The sequence below is a fragment of the Brienomyrus brachyistius genome, chromosome 7 (genome assembly GCF_023856365.1).
Source record: "Brienomyrus brachyistius isolate T26 chromosome 7, BBRACH_0.4, whole genome shotgun sequence".
Taxonomy (NCBI): Eukaryota; Metazoa; Chordata; class Actinopteri; order Osteoglossiformes; family Mormyridae; genus Brienomyrus; species Brienomyrus brachyistius.
In genome coordinates this window covers 26,480,183-26,498,405 of record NC_064539.1, presented here as the reverse complement: position 1 = coordinate 26,498,405, position 18,223 = coordinate 26,480,183, and the positions used below count along the sequence as shown (strand labels likewise).

Sequence of the window (18,223 nt, the reverse complement as noted above, 5' to 3'; positions counted from 1 at the left end):
CATTGGAGGTATCAAAAACATTTGGTTATGACAGATTAACGCATTAACCATAAACATAAGTGCTGGAAATGTGCTGATTCTCAAAGTTGTCTTGTTTTGCATTTAGATCCTACTGTATCTACTAATTATTTAAATAGTACTAAATTGTTCATCCTTTGTAATTTTGCTTTCAGTTATGTCCAAGTCCTATTCAAGAAAGGAGGGAAAACAAGTTTACTTTTTTAACTATATTAATTCCGATAGGATTGGTTGGTGTTTTATTCTGTTACATCACACCTCCAGCCTTGGTAGGTTCATTTTGATTGGTCCAAGCACTGTTCGAGATCCATGATCCTGAAGGGTAACCTGCCCTGGAGAAATTTTGCTCTATAGCATGAGTTACAGTGGTGATGTGTCCCACTAAGAAGAGAACCAGCATCGTGACATCAAAAAGCAAGAGTTACTGCTACTTATCCTCAAAGTTATCCAGCTAAGTAAGGAATCCGACTTCATGATACAGGCCCCAGGTCAGAGGTAATCTATATTTTATAATTAGCTGCAGTTTGGTTTTCTTGTTTTTGTTACTGTGGCATCAGCTGTCATCTCTACCTATGTCTGGGGTTTGTTTCTCCTATGTTGGAATGAAAACATTTTGACTGGGAGTTCCTCCAGGACCTGGACTGAGAACCTCTGAACTACATGACTACATGTCCCTCGTTGGCAAGAATTTTGAAATACCAAGGCTGAGAGTGTTAGACCATCCTAGGTGTGCCCCACAATGCAGTGTGGTTATTGGAATTACAGGAATACAGTGACCTCAGTGTCCTTAATGAAAGATACAGACATGTTTGTTGGTGCATTTTTTTTTTTTTTTTTTTACCACAAGTATTTTTCACTAATTTTCAAAATCAAGCTAAGCTAAAATAAAGCTAAGGATGTACTCACACTGGGCCATCTGTACTGTGCCCAAGCACATTTGGCACCCAAAGTCCAGTTTGACCTGTGGGATTGCTCCATACCTTGCCCAGGCATGATATACTTGTCCATGCTTGGGCACACAACGTTAAGTGCAATGTGAGCGCAGACCAGTGTGGGAAAGGGTAGAGGGGACAGTTGCACTGGTACAAGACAACCTGACCTATAGTCTGAGTATGCCCTAAGCAAAAGGTTTACACAACGTTTCCATCAATGATGTGGATTCAACCGTTTAGTCAATAAACATTTACAAACGCAAGACTGCTATTATATTTTAATGATGAAATTGCATTTTATAATGCCATTCATGCAGAAATCCAAACTCTAATTCCAACGTTTTTGCAACCACAACATCAGTAGTTTTATGTATGCAACGCATGTAGTTTTTGGTATTTAATTATAATATTCAGGGAACACAGGACTGTAAACTGACATTTAAAGTTACTGTAAATGTTTCGGCATTTAGTAACAGACACTGTCTTATGTTGCTTAGCTGACTGGTTCAGAAATAAAAGGGAGATCACTAATAAAGGCGAAAAACCAGTTTAACTTAATTCCTCTTTGCAACAGAGGCAGTCTTTCCAGAATAAAGCTTCTATTTTTCGCAACAACATACCGTGACTGTCAGAAACCCACCGATCCAGTCAAACGGAATGTTTTAAGTGGTTGGGTTTCTAGTGTTTTCTACTTTAACTATTAGCGACGTTAAATTTAAAGTGCAGATTGGTAGGCTCGGCATAAACAAAATAATGCATAGAAACCATCATTATAAATTTGAGCAAAATTAATTAATATTTAACCAGAAATGTGAGAATATCACGCGACATACTTTAGTGTGTAGTTTTTGGTATTTAATTACAAAGGCTGTATATACTCCAGCTTGTTGCCGACTGCGCGGGGCTAATCACAGATGGTTACATACTAAGTTTCCGTACTTAGTAAATTTTGTTCGGAAAGTTAGACACTCCCACGCAGTCTGTGTCTCATAAAAGAAGTCAACCTTGTATTACCAAGAGTTGAATAATCGTGGAGGCTTTTTGTTTGTGTATAAATAAGTAAACTAGATTTGCAAGATTTATATATTTAGCACGTTGGTTTAATATATGTAATAATCCGACAGTATGTTTTTTTCTACCTTTAACTTTAGGACCTAGAGGATATAAACTTTTGTTCTAAAGTACAACCTTTGCCGTTGACATTCCGCCGTGGAGGTTAATGATACCTTCTCGCTGGTTTTGCTTTTCGCATTTGTGTAAATAGTATTATTTTATTTAACAGGCTATTTGAGCTGTGTTTTTCGAAGCTATCAAATGAATTGGAACTGGAGTGAGATATTTTCAAGCCCATTATGGGCAGTTTCCAGCCTAATACTGGGGCTGGTGGTTTGGGTGCAGCGGAGGGCGCGCTGGGACCCCCGGGACTGTCCAGTGCAGCTCAAAGGCAAGACGGTCATTGTCACAGGATCCAACACCGGTAAGTGCATGGCTTATTCCGCTTAATTACCTTGCTTTTGGGAAATCTATCCACCCACAGCGTATCCTGGTCACGGGCTTGGTATAGCTCGACAAAATTTTGAAATTAATCTAATGTAACCTATAAAGAATACTATCCTGTGTATTAATGCTAAAAAATAAAATCCTGATCAAATAGTACTACAGTTTGAATTTATTATTGCAAAAATTGTTTTTTGGAACTGCTTAAACTTTTTTTCTGTTCCTTTAAAAAAAAAATATATATATATATATATATATATATATATATATATATATATATATATATATATATATATATAATAAAATAATCATTATTTCTGTCCTGCGGTAGGAATAGGGAAATTCGTAGCACTGGACTTTGCCCGGCGCGGCGCGCATGTAATCCTCGCATGTCGCAGCAAGGAGCGTGGAACAGCGGCAATGCACGACATCCGTCGCCTAAGCGGCAACCAGAATGTGCATCTGCGCCTGCTGGACACTTCATCTCTGCAGTCCGTTCGGCAGTTTGCCGAAGACTTCCTGCGAGAGGAGAAGCAGCTGCACATTTTGGTGAACAACGCCGGGGCTTCTGGTACATTTTTGAGTTCCTAGCGAAATAAAGTGAAAGACTGAAGCACCCGGGGCTGCTAATAAAAATAAAATAGAACTGTTTTTTATTTTGACTGTGCATGAATGCGTGTGTTGTGGGGTTATGGAGTATCGCAGCGGCAGTTCTTGGAGGGCTACATTCTGTGAAAGGCTGGTGATTGTAGATTGCTTTAGGCTTTAATTTAGCAGAGGCTGTGTATGTTATCCTAAAAGAAAATATTTTTGTGGCATAGTGATGTGTGGTAGAGACCACAGTGCACTCAGGACCATGCTGACATATTTATTCATCCACAGGTTTGCCTAGGAGGATCACGGCAGATGGGCTGGAAGTGACCTTCGCTACAAACCATGTGGGACCCTTCCTGCTCACAAACCTGCTCCTAGGTCAGCAATTATGTCAATCTTTCCTTCCTGTGTTTTCACTGGAAGTACGCCAAGTGTCGTCTGCTAGCATTAGCGGTGCTTGAGTACAAGCAAACGGCGCAAACACTGAGCCTGGGCCAGGAGACACACTCACAACCTCGGAGTTGTGAGACTACAGTAATGTCTATGGCTTAGTGTTACATTTATGCAGTCACAAGGGATAGCCCCAAAGCCACCATGTCTATCTATGGCTTAGTGTTACATTTATGCAGTCACAAGCGATAGCCCCAAAGCCACCATGTCTATCTATGGCTTAGTGTTACATTTATGCAGTCACAAGCGATAGCCCCAAAGCCACCATGTCTATCTATGGCTTAGTGTTACATTTATGCAGTCACAAGCGATAGCCCCTAAGCCACCATGTCTATCTATGGCTTAGTGTTACATTTATGCAGTCACAAGCGATAGCCCCTAAGCCACCATGTCTATCTATGGCTTAGTGTTACATTTATGCAGTCACAAGCGATAGCCCCAAAGCCACCATGTCTATCTATGGCTTAGTGTTACATTTATGCAGTCACAAGCGATAGCCCCTAAGCCACCATGTCTATCTATGGCTTAGTGTTACATTTATGCAGTCACAAGCGATAGCCCCTAAGCCACCATGTCTATCTATGGCTTAGTGTTACATTTATGCAGTCACAAGCGATAGCCCCTAAGCCACCATGTCTATCTATGGCTTAGTGTTACATTTATGCAGTCACAAGCGATAGCCCCTAAGCCACCATGTCTATCTATGGCTTAGTGTTACATTTATGCAGTCACAAGCGATAGCCCCTAAGCCACCATGTCTATCTATGGCTTAGTGTTACATTTATGCAATCATAAGTGATAGCCCCAAAGCCACCATGTCTATCCTATCTACGGCTTAACTTTACATTTTTGCAGTCACACGTGATAGCCCCAAAGCCACCATGTCTATCTATGGCTTAGTGTTACATTTATGCAGTCACAAGCGATAGCCCCTAAGCCACCATGTCTATCTATGGCTTAGTGTTACATTTATGCAGTCACAAGCGATAGCCCCAAAGCCACCATGTCTATCTATGGCTTAGTGTTACATTTATGCAGTCACAAGCGATAGCCCCTAAGCCACCATGTCTATCTATGGCTTAGTGTTACATTTATGCAGTCACAAGCGATAGCCCCTAAGCCACCATGTCTATCTATGGCTTAGTGTTACATTTATGCAGTCACAAGCGATAGCCCCAAAGCCACCATGTCTATCTATGGCTTAGTGTTACATTTATGCAGTCACAAGCGATAGCCCCAAAGCCACCATGTCTATCTATGGCTTAGTGTTACATTTATGCAGTCACAAGCGATAGCCCCTAAGCCACCATGTCTATCTATGGCTTAGTGTTACATTTATGCAGTCACAAGCGATAGCCCCTAAGCCACCATGTCTATCTATGGCTTAGTGTTACATTTATGCAGTCACAAGCGATAGCCCCAAAGCCACCATGTCTATCCTATCTACGGCTTAACTTTACATTTTTGCAGTCCCCATTGTCTTGTTTTTAACTCCCCTATTAATTATCTGTTACTCTTTCTGCTTCGAAGACCTAATGAAGCGTTCTGCTCCTGCACGCATTGTCAACGTGTCCTCAATCAACCACTGGAAAGGCCAGGTCGACTTTGCACACTTCCATGGGAACAGCTTGACCCGTGGAATGGACAGCACCTACAACCATACCAAGCTACACAACATTTTGTGGGCTAAGGAGCTAGCGCAGAGGCTTCAGGGCACAGGTATCCACAGCCGAATGAGTATCTGTGTGCACTCATGACTGTCAATGGCAATATCTGGACTGTTTGGGGCTATCATCACATATCTTGTATGTGATGACTCAGGAAGACATATTGTCCGCTAGAGTTTTTTCACAACATAAGTGTACCTTCTACAAATGTTGTGTGGTGTTCAGCTCAGCAGGTTAGGGGTTCTGTGCCAGTGTCCAGAAAATTGTAGGATCCAAAAGACGATATTAAAGGTAAAATGATTCTGAAATATTGTTTCATTGATTTGCAAACATGGCTACACACAGTTGAAGACTGTGTTATGTGTTATTTATAAAAGCTGATGTCTGCATCGGCAATTAGGGCAATCCTTGAAGTTTAACAGTATTTTATTAGCAGCTGATAGAGAACAGAGCACTAGGGCATCGCTTAAAATGCAGAAAGGAAGCAGATACTGATTACTTAGTTGTGCCAGGGAGCGTGAAACTTTAAAAAAGTTAAATCTGGTGTAGATCTTCCCAGCAGATTATTTATTGCTTGTTATTCTTTGAAAACTGATGTGTTCCAGCTGCCTTTTATCCAAAATGCCTGTATTGCTTATTTTTTGACCTCACCCCAGGCCACGACCATAAACTTCTTGTTTTCCATGGAGATAAAAAATTAAGAAAAAACAAATGTATATGCATGTCTGTGTATGCTGTTTTTTCTCCCCAGTTTAATTTTGTTTTTCACAAAAGTTATCTCCTCCCTGTCCATCTATTGTCTGTTTCCGATCATTGACTGACTTTAAACTCTGTGTCCCTCACTGGAGAATAATAGAAAAAGAGTAATTCTGGAAGCTTTAGATGGCCTGTGTGCTTTAATGTGCTGTTGAAAGGTACTTACACTGTCCGGTGTGTTTGTGTCCTGTTTGAATCAGGCGTGACGGTGAACTCCCTGCACCCTGGTGTAGTAAAGACGGACGTGATGAGATACTACCACTGGCTTATCAGGCTCATCTTCAATATAATAGGAATCTTCTTTTTCAAGGTAACCGAGATAGTGTTGGCGTACTCCTTTAAGGCGAAGTCAAAAGTATCAGGAAACCTTTGCTATATTAACTGTCATATATTTTCTAGTTATTCTTTTTATCTGTTACCTTTAAAAGCAACACCTAGAACAGTTCTTCTAGAAAAAATCTCCATAATTTTAATAAAAAAAAGTGATTTAATCTGATGAGAGAGAATGAGTTATATGCTGAGATTGTATGAAAAGTCATTCTTACTCAAAAAGCATTCAGGAATTGGAGGACAAGACTGATAACGTCATTATTTCACTGTGTTTTGGACTGAAAAACCATTAAACAGTCTGTTTAAATAGATTTTGAATTCTGAATGTTTAACATTAGTTTCAGCTTGTTTGATCCTGAACAATTAATAACCTGCTTTTCTATGACACACTTTACACAGCACAAAATAAGCATTCTTAGTATTGGTTGTACTATTTAGGTTGATTTTTGAGCAAGCTGATTGGTAAAGAGTAGTAATTTATCCCATTGAACGTGAAGGGAATACTTTCCGTTTTATACGGTTTTACAATCGGAACCTATTTTAAGAAGAATATCTGGTTAATATGTTAAGGAACTGGTGTTGGTAATATTATCATGGATCTAGTCATTAAAATCCAGCCCTCACAATAGATTTAGATTGATTCCGTACTGAAACACATTTCTGAATGTTTTACTCAGTGTGTATGTGGTCAAATATTGTTTTAAATTAGGGAAATGTGTGGGTCAGTAAGACACCATGATAGCAACTGAACAGTTGCTGGCTTACATCCTGTGAGTAAAGGCCATTAACCCCAAATTCCTGAAAGGACTGGCTGACCCAAGCTATTAAGTTTGTATTTGACAGTTTTCTGGTTTGTCGTCCTCAGTCTGCGGAGGAGGGGGCAGTCAGCATCATCTACTGCGCTGTGGCCGAGGAGACCGATAACATCACTGGGAAATACTTTGACAGCAACTGCTCACTTGTTCTTCCCTCCCCTTTGGCCCGGGATCCAGCTCTGGCAGAGAAATCGTTTGAGTTTTGCGAGAGACTGACCTCGAAGCTGTGAACATCCAGAGTAAAGAGGATAGGTGTTTTTCATTTCATTTAATTGAAATTAAGCTGTTTTTTACCAGGACAATGCATCAAGGACTAAATATCCTGCTGTAATTCTTACGCTGTTTGTCAAATACAGTGGGCGCAGCTAACGAAAAAGTTAGCTTCAATGACCATTAATCATAACCATATATCAATTACATCACTTCATAATATGGAAACGGATAAAATATAATTAAAAAGTACTAAATTTAAATAAAAAAGAAATCATGGAATTTTGCAAATCATAAGTCACAAAAAAATAAAACGTAACATTTTCTATGAAGCCCTCTTCTATAATGCATTATAGATACCTTCATAATGCATTATAATACATTCATAAAGTATTACAGGGGGCGGCATGGTGGTGCAGTAGTTAGCACACACAACCACATTGCTTCCGGGATAGGCTCCGGACCCCCCGAAACCCACTAGGATAAGCAGTTTGGAGGATGGATGGATAAAGTATTATAAACAATGCTATAAACATTTCAAAAAAGGCATAACACGTTATAGCCATGTTTCTCATTCATTATGAATGCTTTATGAAGCTCTCATCTATAATGCACTATAAATACCTTCGTGATGCATTATCATGATCAGTATAAGAATTAAGGATGCTTTGTGCTGCATTATAGATGAAAACATAGATCATTCATAATGCATTATACACATTACTATAATGTGTTATGATTTCTTATAAATGGTTATGGCCATGTTTACAATATTTTATCAATGCATTATAATGCATTATAAGTATTATAAACATAGCCATAGTACAATAACTTTTAAGTAAAGTGTTATATAATAAATAAATAAAAATGTATCTTTCAATCCATTATCTGGTACAGAGTCACAGAGAGCTCAGTAAGCTATTCAATCACCCCCCCCCCCACACACACACACACACACACACACACTGGATCTGTAAAGCAACAGCGGTATCCTCTGAGCCATACTGCCACCCCCATAGCAACATCTGAAACATAAATACCATGTTTACCACAATCACAAAAACAGGAAGCTGAGAGCATGAATGAAAGAAATCATACCCACACAGCAGAGGAGAACAGCTGGCTTTCATCAGCTTGGTCTCCACATGAAGCATCATGTATTTTGCTGTCATTCCTTGCTCTTACTGCCATGGCATGAAGCCAGGCCTGTGATCATGAAGCCAGGCCGGTGTTATGCTCAAGTAATTGGTAAGAACTGCTCCTTTGAAGCTGCGTCCTATACACAATCAACCACTCCCCTTATTTGATATGCGAGACCATTTACAGGTTATTCTGAGGCATTTTTTAATGGGCCTATTAGTAAGCAGTTATTCATATTCACAAACGTGATTAGCTCATTTTAATGCTTGTTTTTAGATGTATGGATGTATATAGGTGAAAATAGGAAAGGGCACCTCCAGGTGTCCCGGCCTCACCTCGCTCACCTCGCTCACCTCGCTCACCTCCAGGTGTCCCGGCCTCACCTCGCTCACCTCGCTCACCTCCAGGTGTCCCGGCCTCACCTCGCTCACCTCGCTCACCTCCAGGTGTCTCATTGGATCCGCGCTGTACCCTGCTGTCCAGCTAGTGCCCGCCCTCCCCTGACACCCAGCTGGCGGCCGCCTCGCTGTCCCTGGATGGAGGGCACACTTTTTTTTGGTGGGAGAGGGAGTATGTCAAGTCCTGCCTGCAAAGTCCTGCCTACCATTCTCCATTTGGGTCCGTCGTGATCTTATTTCTTGCTGTTTGAGTTTCATAAAACCCCTTTTTGCTCCCATGTCCTGCATCTCACCCATTTATGACAGTCACTAATTAAAAAGCACCCAAAGAAACTGCTCCACAATGAACCTTTTAACTCAGGACAATTCTCTTACAACTGTCATTTGCTTTGGTTGTTTCTAAGGTGATATATGTTTCTTTGTAAATAAATGGAGTAATGGTTTTTGTTACAAAACCAAGAAATTTGTAATATTTTTACTGAATTAACCAAGCATCCCAAGACTTTCTGTGAGCACTGCATTTCCTGATACAGATCACTGGGAAACACATTACCTGGGCAAAAAAAGGTCATTGTTTGAATTTAAATCAGCAACTACTTAAGAGCCGATGACTGAATCATTATTACAGCTCAGCAATGTTATGCAGTAATAAAGTGAAGTCAGCTGAGTACCTGAATCCAGTGAATGGCCGGGTTTTCCCATCAATGGACTTTTTCTTTCCTAACGGCACGGGCATATTCCGGGATGATAATGCCAAGATTCATCTGGCTTGAATTGTCAAATAGCAGTTCAGGGAGCATGAAGAATCATTTTCACACATGAACTGGCCACCACAGTCTTGACCTTAACCCCATAGAAAGTCTTTGAGACGTGCTGAAGAGGACGTTACGGAGTGGTTCAGCTAACCTACCATCAATACAAGATCTCGATGAGAAAGGAAGGCAAATTTGGATGGAAAAAAATGTTGCATAAGCCGGTGGAAACGATGAATCATCTGCACCATAACCAAAGCTAAAGGCAATCTAAGGGAAATGTGAGTTTTTTAGGCCAGCCAGTGCAGGGGCGCCGCTAAGGGGGGGAAAGTTGGGACAATTCTAAGGGCCCACGCCCTTTAGGGGCCCCCAGAGATCTGAATGGGTGTGGTAGGGGGGCCCAACCTCATATTTTGTCATAGGGCCCAAAATTGCTAGCGGCGCCCCTGAGCCAGTGTAGTACTTCGGTCTACGCTTTGTTTTAAATGTAGTAAAAGGGAATCTTTTATGCTTCTGCCCTGTTTTAATGTATGGGCATCCTGACATTAATTCATGTGTGCCCTGTTCCTAGTGTGTGTCTCGCTGATGAAGGGTGTGGTCGTTACATGTTTTAGCGGAAGCCAACCCCACACAACTAACTGGAGGTATATAATATTAACCACATTGCTTTTTTCTTTCCTGGGAGGATTCTTCCCTTTTTTTGTGCACTTTCCTACAGCGCGAGTGTTCCATCTCCCTTGCTCCTGGTATTCAATCTGGCTCGAACATACTTTCTATTTTCTATTGTTTTGGCCCAAGCACAATGACTGATGTAGGCAAGGTAAATTATTTAGCATCCCTCAATTTTATAAGCTGGAATGTTAAGGGTCAAGGTGGACCTTTCAAAAGAACCGGTGTTCTTCTCATTTAAAATATCTGAAAACGGATATTGACTTCCTTCAGGAAACTTACCTGCACTTATATGATCATTTTGGACTGCATAAACCTTGGGGTGGATAGATCTTTCACTCTGGCTTTAATAATCCTTCAAGACGAATTGCTATTCTATTGCACAAACACGTACTGTTTTCAATGGGCCAATTACTAACGAATCCAAATGAGAGGTTTGCTATAGTTACAGGCATTTTGATCCAAATCCCTGTCATCCTGATTTGCGAATATGTCCCCAGTTGTGATTGTCCTAATTCTCCTTTATTATTTGTTAGTATTATTTTTATTATTCATTTAATTTGTAGGCCACAAACCAATTTCAATAAAAAAAAACTGCTAAGAGGAAGATGAGAAATGGTACATTAATTCTAAAACTGTGGGAGAAAGTTTAGACTAAAGGCAGACTATGTAGTCTCAAGCATTTTTGAAGGCTCATTTTTTAACAAAAGTAATCTTTTGTTATTCAGAACATTGCAAGGTAGGTGTAAAGCTTAGTACTATATATTTAAGGCATAATCTTAATAAAACTGAATTTAAGACACCGTGGTAAGCCTTTAAGCAAAAGTTGATGCTTTGATGTATGGATTGTGCACCAATGTGTCCTTTTACCAAAGCCACCATTATAGAAAAAAAGACGTTACCGCCGAAATAACTAAGTATGGCCCATTGTAACTTTGTGGCATATCCATATAAATTGAAACCAATTTTAGTGCTAGCATAGCTTCTCGTGTGAGGGTCTTTGGGGAAACGGTGAAAGGCAAGCTTTATACTGTGACTTTATACCATTTTTACATCTGATCTCTGAACATCGTTTTCTTTCATTCCACTGTTTATTCTCCGTCATGTCTGTAGGTTCTTCGCTGTTCCCGTCGGCATTTTCAGCCCAAAGTGGCAGAAGCGCTACCACAGCACCATCTAGCGGCAAAAAGGCACCATAGTTTTATCTCTCTGCCTCTGTACTCTTAAGTGGGGCAGATAGGCAAACCCAGTGATGGGACTCATGCTGTTCGAAGGGCAGGGGCACAAACCCCAGTAGAATGGCATGCTGTGCCATAGTGGGCACCATATCTCCTTTTTATCACTGGAAGGGCACCCATCCAAGATTTTTCTCTCAATCCCAAGGGCTCTTCATCATGTTTGTTCATTTGGAGAGGTACCCCAGAGGGCACTTCATTAGTTTTTTTCCAGCAGAAAGGTACCAAGAGGGCACCTCAAGTTTACTCACTTGTAAGGGCACTTTGTATGACACTACATAACATTTTCTCCAATGGAGGGGCATCCATTAGGACCATTGCCTACATTCTCACAAATGGATGGACACCTTGTACAGCACTGAATCACATTTTATCCACCAGAGGGACCACCTGTTTGGCCACTTCATGTTTTCCTGCTACTTAGGTGTGGTAACATCCTTTACAGTTGGGGTGCCCAATGCTTGGTTCTCAGACTGGTACTAGTTTGTTGCCAGTATTCCACCAAACCTCAGTAAGCTGGGGTTTTGCAGAGAGGTTGATTAATTAATTACAACATCTGAAGATGATCTGACAAAAATTTGGTGTTGTTGATGAACTCCTTCTGGATTTTGTAAGGAATGAGCTGTCATACACTTTACTGCCATAGAAATGTAACAAATACACAAATATGACACAGTTCATGGTTTCACAATTGCCAGATAGACTTATTTCAGTAAAAGGAGCATACTATCAAGTACTGAAGATCGCTTGGATGACCATTCTGATGTCTTGCTTCCTTCATGGAAAAATCTAAAAACAATGCACTCTCTTGTAGGTTCCTTCATAAATGTAAAACTTCTTAAACTGCCCCTATGGTGAAATGAGGCGATTCTGACACTCCTGTAATAGTAATACATATGGATACTAAATGCACATGGTCTAAGAAGTCATAAATGACAGGGAAAAAAAATGAGTGCTTCATCTAGCATACTGTTTGAGTGAGAAGCTCACAAAGAGGGCATGCATTATGTAATTATGCCATATTTTGCAATAACTCAACAAAATGTAACAAATGTATATACTACATTATAATTTTATAATGCAACATTATTACATTATCTGAATATAGAAAACAGCTCTTCACTCGTAAATCCAAAGCTCTGGAGAACATCCCACCCACAAAGGCTGCACCAGAGTAACTCATTAAGCGGGCTACCTAGCAGGCTAATGTCTGGAGCAAAGCTTTAGTACCGGACCCTGAGCTGCCAAGCCCTTCTGAGTGGGGCTGGGTGAAGGAAGCATCCGGATGGCACCCTTGTGTATTTATCTATTGTGGCTTCAAGAAAAGATGTACCATGCACCGCAAGTGCAAAAAGGCTGCCCTCAAGCATGGTCCTTTGCTTATACTCAGCTAGGCTTGGAAAGGGCACACAAAACCACACTCAGTGTGTGTGTGTGTGTGTGTGTGTGTGGGGGGGGGGGGGGGGGGGGTCCTATTTGTTTATGTTATACTTTATTAAATCTAAGTTTACAGCAATTTTGTGCAACCCGTGTCTTAAAAGAGTTAAAATAGCATAAAAATAGAGCACATTTGATGTATATCACCTTTATGCCTTTAAAAAAGTAAAACAAACAAACAAACAATAAAATAAATAAATTGCCGGAAATTCGTTCACCCAGTCCCAGAGCCAGAGGTTCTATGTGAAATGCCTCCATCTCTGAAAATAAAGTTCATGGTTAATAGAAAGACTGGCGAAAACTTCATACTTGAATTCCCGGTCAAACCTCCGACCCACTTTGCAGCGTGCACGCACAGCGTAATCCCGTACACTCACATCCAGCGTGGAGAAGGCGGATCTCATGTTATGCCATGGTCATGGTATTGAAATCTCGCGATACTTGAAAGGTGCGCAGTAGAGGGGCAGGGGGAGGTTGGGTATTTTAGAACGGAGATCCGGAGTGAAGAGTCTGTTCTGTGTGCTGCACGTACAGAAAGCGAATCATGGTAAGTGGGTTCTCTTTATTTTTCTTTTTTTCTTCATTCTTTGTACATCCGAATCAAGTAATGTGCATGGGTATGACTTTTCTTGGATCTAAAGTATAATTTTTTAATTATCTTTTCAACGGCTGAAATTGCTATACTTTTTTTGCATAGTTGAAACGTGTTTGTGTGGCCTACCAGCGAACGTGATTACACACTTCAGATAGTAATAAAGCTGTTTCATTATTAATCCGTAATGTACAAACCCAATTTTAAACCATATTGTTTTCGGGGAAAAGAAATCAGTTTGAACATCATTATTTCTGACCGCGCGTGTAGCGATCAGCTAGGCCTCAGTCAGAAAGAAGAATCTTGGCGAAACAAACGTTTCAATTCGTTTTGTTAAAATTACAGTCATAAATACAAAGTTAATCTGCACGATGTGTTAAACATTATATTAAAAACTGAGCCTGTTGCTTAATATTACCCGGTCCACAACAGCATTGGCGGCCCACGTGGTCGTTTTTTTTTTTTTTGTAGTAAATGTGAATAAAGTTTACTTTTGTTGTAGACATTATTTATGATATTTTATTATAGTGTTTTGCCGTTATTAAAATCGCACACTCGGTGCGTTTTTTAAAAAAAAAACTTGAATTTTGGGACGCCACGTGGTTTCAGCGCGCTTCCGCCGTATAAAACGGGGCCTTTTCCCTGAGAGACCCATCATACGCTTTCTTTGAAAATGTTCTTTTGATCGTTTATTATATGTGACAACATTGGGGAGAAACATACATGCTGTATTTACGTGTCATCGCTGCACCATAGGTGCTGCTGCACGTGCTGTTCGAGCACGCTGCGGGCTACGCGCTCTTCGCCGTCAAGGAGATGGAGGAGATCGGCATGCTGCTTCCGCAGGTCACCTACCCCGCCTGTCGCCAAGTCCCCGATTGTGTACCGGAGAATGCATGGATGTTCCCTGTGGCTAAATTTTGCTGTTTGTGGGATCTCTTTAGGTAGAAGACAGTGTGCTTAATATTGGAAAACTCAATAATATCCTGAAACTGGCAGCGTTCTTCCCTTTCAAGTCTGCTCAAGCTGCTCTGGAAAACATAAATGCCATTTCTGAAGGTGAGGTGACTCCGAATGCATGTAAGTTATGGAAATGGTCTATTGATTCAGATGTTATGATGTTTCAATCTGTCAATCCACTGATGAGTTGTGACGTCAACATACCATACCACTGAACGTCTGAGCAGTGCTGCTGTACATCTTTAATCTTAAGTGCAGAAATTGTTTTTCTGATACATATGTTTTGATTTACTGTATAGGAGTTGTGCATGCCGACCTTAAACTATTTCTTGAGACTAACCTGCCCCCTGGTGGGAAGAAGAAGAAAGTGCTTCTGGGTGTCTCTGACTCGAAGATTGGAGCAACACTGCAAGAGGAGATTGGGGTCTCCATCCAGACTGGGGGTGTTGTGGCTGAACTGATGAGAGGTACGGCGTCTAAGTGACTTGATTCTGCTTAAATTCTCCAGTTAGAGTTAGCTGGGCTTAAGAGAGCCTGTTCTGTAATGATGCTTGGATTAATGCTGATCTTGATGATGGTTCATACTGAAAATCTGAACAGTCAGGCTTATGTGGTAGACACTGTCTTCCTGTGCATGTTGCCCCCTTCTCACATTTGCAACCCCCCGCCCCCTAGGTATTCGTCTGCATTTCCATTCTCTCGTGAAAGGCCTGACTGATCAGGCTGCTTCCAAAGCCCAGCTTGGTTTGGGACACAGCTATTCCAGAGCCAAAGTCAAATTTAATGTGAACAGGGCTGACAACATGATCATTCAGTCCATTGCTCTTCTGGACCAGCTGGACAAAGACATTAATACATTCTCCATGCGTGTACGGTATGTATACTGATTGGGGCCTTCACCCTGACCTGGTGCCTAACCAGTCCTCCCAATGCTTACCACAGACAGCACACATTGTGGCTGGCTGTACAGAAAGAGGAGGTATAGTAATTCTGCCTTAATGCCACACCCAGGGAAAGGTCACCCTTCTGTACTGGGTTGGGATACTGTACAGGGAGTAACATCATGCTTCTGTTGTGTTTGTGGGGCAGCATTATGTTGGTCTGGGTGGTTGTAAGTCGCTTTTCCTTTTGCCTACAGTGAATGGTACGGCTACCACTTCCCAGAACTTATCAAGATAGTGAGTGACAACACCACATACTGCCGCTTGGCGCGGCTCATCGGCAACCGCAAGGAGCTTAGCGAAGAGTCCTTGGCAGCATTGGAGGAAGTGGTTATGGATAGTGCCAAGGCTCAGGCCATCTTGGACGCCTCGCGCAGCTCCATGGGTGAGTGCATGTCGCCTGTCCCTCAGCTTTCGTTGCCCAGTTTTGCTGACCCAGTAGACTGAATCCCTTTGATTTCACATGCAGGTATGGACATATCCCCCATCGACCTAATTAACATCGAGAGCTTCTCCAGCCGGGTCGTGTCCCTAGCAGAGTACAGGCTGGAGCTCCAGGAGTATCTGCGCTCGAAGATGGGGCAGGTGGCCCCAAACCTGGCTGCCCTCATTGGAGAAGTGGTATGTGGTACATTCCACCATACACCTTGTATGAACCATTGAGTGTTTGCAGCCGGCACTGACTCCCTCCTTTTCTTGTCCAGGTTGGGGCTCGTCTTATATCCCACGCCGGCAGCCTGACCAATCTGGCAAAGTACCCTGCCTCCACAGTGCAGATTCTGGGAGCTGAAAAGGCCCTGTTCAGGTACTGCCCCCATTCTTGGGGGAATAGGGGTGGCTGTAATGATGGCAGGGCCAGGGCTGAGTCTGGGTGATGGAGTGCAGAAATGCCCCGATGATCCTTAATGCCCCTGTGTGCCCAAAGGTCTGAGCAGCCATCCAAAGCACTGGAAGGAGGTACTTTACATGGGTAGAGGGGGTTTGGCTTAAAATGACACGTATGGGAAATGTATGCTTTGGTGTATAGCCTTAGTTGTAGATATTTAGAGCCTGATGATGATGATCCCAAATGAACCACCATGGTGGGTCCTGCCTAACATTAGAGCTTTGAAGACTCGAGGAAACACTCCTAAATATGGGTTGATCTTCCACTCCACCTTCATCGGCCGTGCTGCAGCCAAGAACAAGGGTCGCATCAGTCGCTACCTGGCAAACAAGTGCACCATCGCCTCGCGCATTGACTGTTTTTCAGGTGTGTGGAGTTGCGCCTGCTGGATGTCTAGTTTGTGACCTTTTGTCATGCGAAAAGACCTTCAGTTATCATTGACATTCCCCCTGTTTTTGCAATGATGTCTATTTTTCGTCAACAGTATTCCACCTTCTGGGTGGGTGTTGAGTTTTCAAAAGCTGAGCATTGTCTGAGCTTTGCGCCTGTGCCTGGTCTCCAGCCCTCGGCACAATAATAACCCCTTGCTGTGTGTTCAGAGGTGCCCACCAGTGTGTTTGGGGACAAGCTGAGGGATCAGGTAGAGGAACGCCTGTCCTTCTATGAGACGGGAGAGACGCCACGGAAGAACCTTGATGTGATGAAGGAGGCCGTGATCGAGGTGGGTTCAGATTCCGTGTAGCGCATCAGGTTTTTGAACTGTCAACCATGGTGTCTGGCCGTGCGTGATGACCATTCTTGCCTGACTCAGACATGAAGGTGAATTACTGATTTAATGAGCCTGATGCGGCAGTCCCAGCCCCCCAACCCCATAACTTCCTGTCAGTTTATCAAAGTGGAAAGATGCTTGGTGCTTATCTTATGTCATTGCCCTGTCAGGCTGGTGAAGTGGCTGCTGAAATCAAGCGCAAACTGGAGAAGAAAGAAAAGAAACGAAAGAAGCGTGAAAAAAGAAAGCTGGAAGCCCTTGCTAATGCAGAGGAGGAAGACGGCGGAGTGAACAATGCCGAGACCAATGGGGAGGTATGTAGAGGGTTGCTCTGGTGCACTAAGCATGACATGATTTATGATTGGACCCACGCCATGGTCCTGTCATAGTGTACGGCATGCTAGAGTAAGCTACTCCGAACCATTGACGGGCATTTGACCGTATGCCTGATTCACTGAAGGGGGTAGAACAGCTGAACCTGGTTGCTTAACGTTTCATGACCATGATTATGTCCTCCTGTCAATCTCTAAAGCAGGAACACGAAGAGACCGAGGCAGATATTGTGGTGAAGAAGAAGAAAAAGAAGCATACAGAAGAGGAGGTGACGAATGGCACTGAGATGAAGAAGAAAAAGAAGAAACTGAGTGAGGTGGTAGAAGCAGAGCTTGTAGAGGAACCACCACAGCCGGAGAAGAAAAAGAGAAAACATAGGAGTGGAAACTCGTAGACTGCTGATTCACTGTGATGGGAGTCCAGTGTGACCTCTGCATGGTTCCAAGCCATCGTGTATAAAGTGTAATTATCCCCCCTGCCCCTTGCTTTAAAGTCAACTGAAACAGCCTTGCTGTAGGTGGTTTAAATGCTACATTAGTGGGCTGGTGCTGTTGTCTGTGGACTGACCTTCATATGCTCATCGATGCCTTTTTGTTTCTGGCTCTGAAATTTTTATTAAATGTTCAAAGACACTACAGATGTGGGAGTGTTTCCTCTCGCTAGGTTGTGTGTGGGTGGTACCTAGCAGTTCTAGGTGTAGGATGCAAAATGCCTCGGTAGCTGAATCTTTCACCAAAAGATCCTTCAAAGAACTGGTATGGAGCAGTGTGTGGCCTACTGGGTTAGATCAGAAGGTTGCTGGTTCTGATCCTCTGCTGGTGGTCTCCACCGTTGGATCCTTA

At 42.3% G+C, this 18,223-nt stretch overlaps 2 protein-coding genes and 2 non-coding genes across 6 annotated transcripts; all 4 read left to right on the top strand.

Moving 5' to 3' along the window:
* Nucleotides 1-221: 221 nt before the first annotated feature.
* zgc:64106 (uncharacterized protein LOC393348 homolog) lies at nucleotides 222-7,538 on the top strand. Of its 2 annotated transcripts, XM_049019901.1 has the most exons (7): nucleotides 222-513; nucleotides 2,233-2,427; nucleotides 2,779-3,018; nucleotides 3,330-3,419; nucleotides 5,022-5,210; nucleotides 6,115-6,224; nucleotides 7,110-7,538. In XM_049019901.1, exons 2-7 carry the CDS (start codon nucleotides 2,265-2,267, stop codon nucleotides 7,287-7,289), a joined length of 972 nt encoding a protein of 323 aa, XP_048875858.1. In that variant the 5' UTR covers nucleotides 222-513; nucleotides 2,233-2,264; the 3' UTR covers nucleotides 7,290-7,538. The 2 variants fall into 2 exon arrangements, with proteins under 2 accessions (XP_048875858.1, XP_048875857.1); XM_049019900.1 differs by lacking the exon at nucleotides 222-513 and having other exon boundaries at nucleotides 1,259-2,427.
* Nucleotides 7,539-13,353: 5,815 nt separating this feature from the next.
* On the top strand, nucleotides 13,354-18,013 carry nop56 (NOP56 ribonucleoprotein homolog). 2 transcript variants are annotated; one of them, XM_049019305.1, is made up of 12 exons: nucleotides 13,354-13,447; nucleotides 14,249-14,338; nucleotides 14,437-14,551; nucleotides 14,752-14,919; nucleotides 15,128-15,326; nucleotides 15,591-15,778; nucleotides 15,863-16,014; nucleotides 16,098-16,198; nucleotides 16,497-16,645; nucleotides 16,879-17,000; nucleotides 17,219-17,362; nucleotides 17,584-18,013. In XM_049019305.1, exons 1-12 carry the CDS (start codon nucleotides 13,445-13,447, stop codon nucleotides 17,773-17,775), a joined length of 1,623 nt encoding a protein of 540 aa, XP_048875262.1. In that variant the 5' UTR covers nucleotides 13,354-13,444; the 3' UTR covers nucleotides 17,776-18,013. The 2 variants fall into 2 exon arrangements, with proteins under 2 accessions (XP_048875262.1, XP_048875261.1); XM_049019304.1 differs by having other exon boundaries at nucleotides 17,581-18,013.
* LOC125746928 (small nucleolar RNA SNORD57) lies at nucleotides 17,060-17,127 on the top strand. Its single transcript, XR_007399104.1, has one exon. It is a non-coding gene; the product is annotated as a small nucleolar RNA SNORD57 (small nucleolar RNA).
* On the top strand, nucleotides 17,392-17,522 carry LOC125746931 (small nucleolar RNA SNORA42/SNORA80 family). The gene has a single exon (XR_007399107.1). It is a non-coding gene; the product is annotated as a small nucleolar RNA SNORA42/SNORA80 family (small nucleolar RNA).
* Nucleotides 18,014-18,223: the final 210 nt, after the last annotated feature.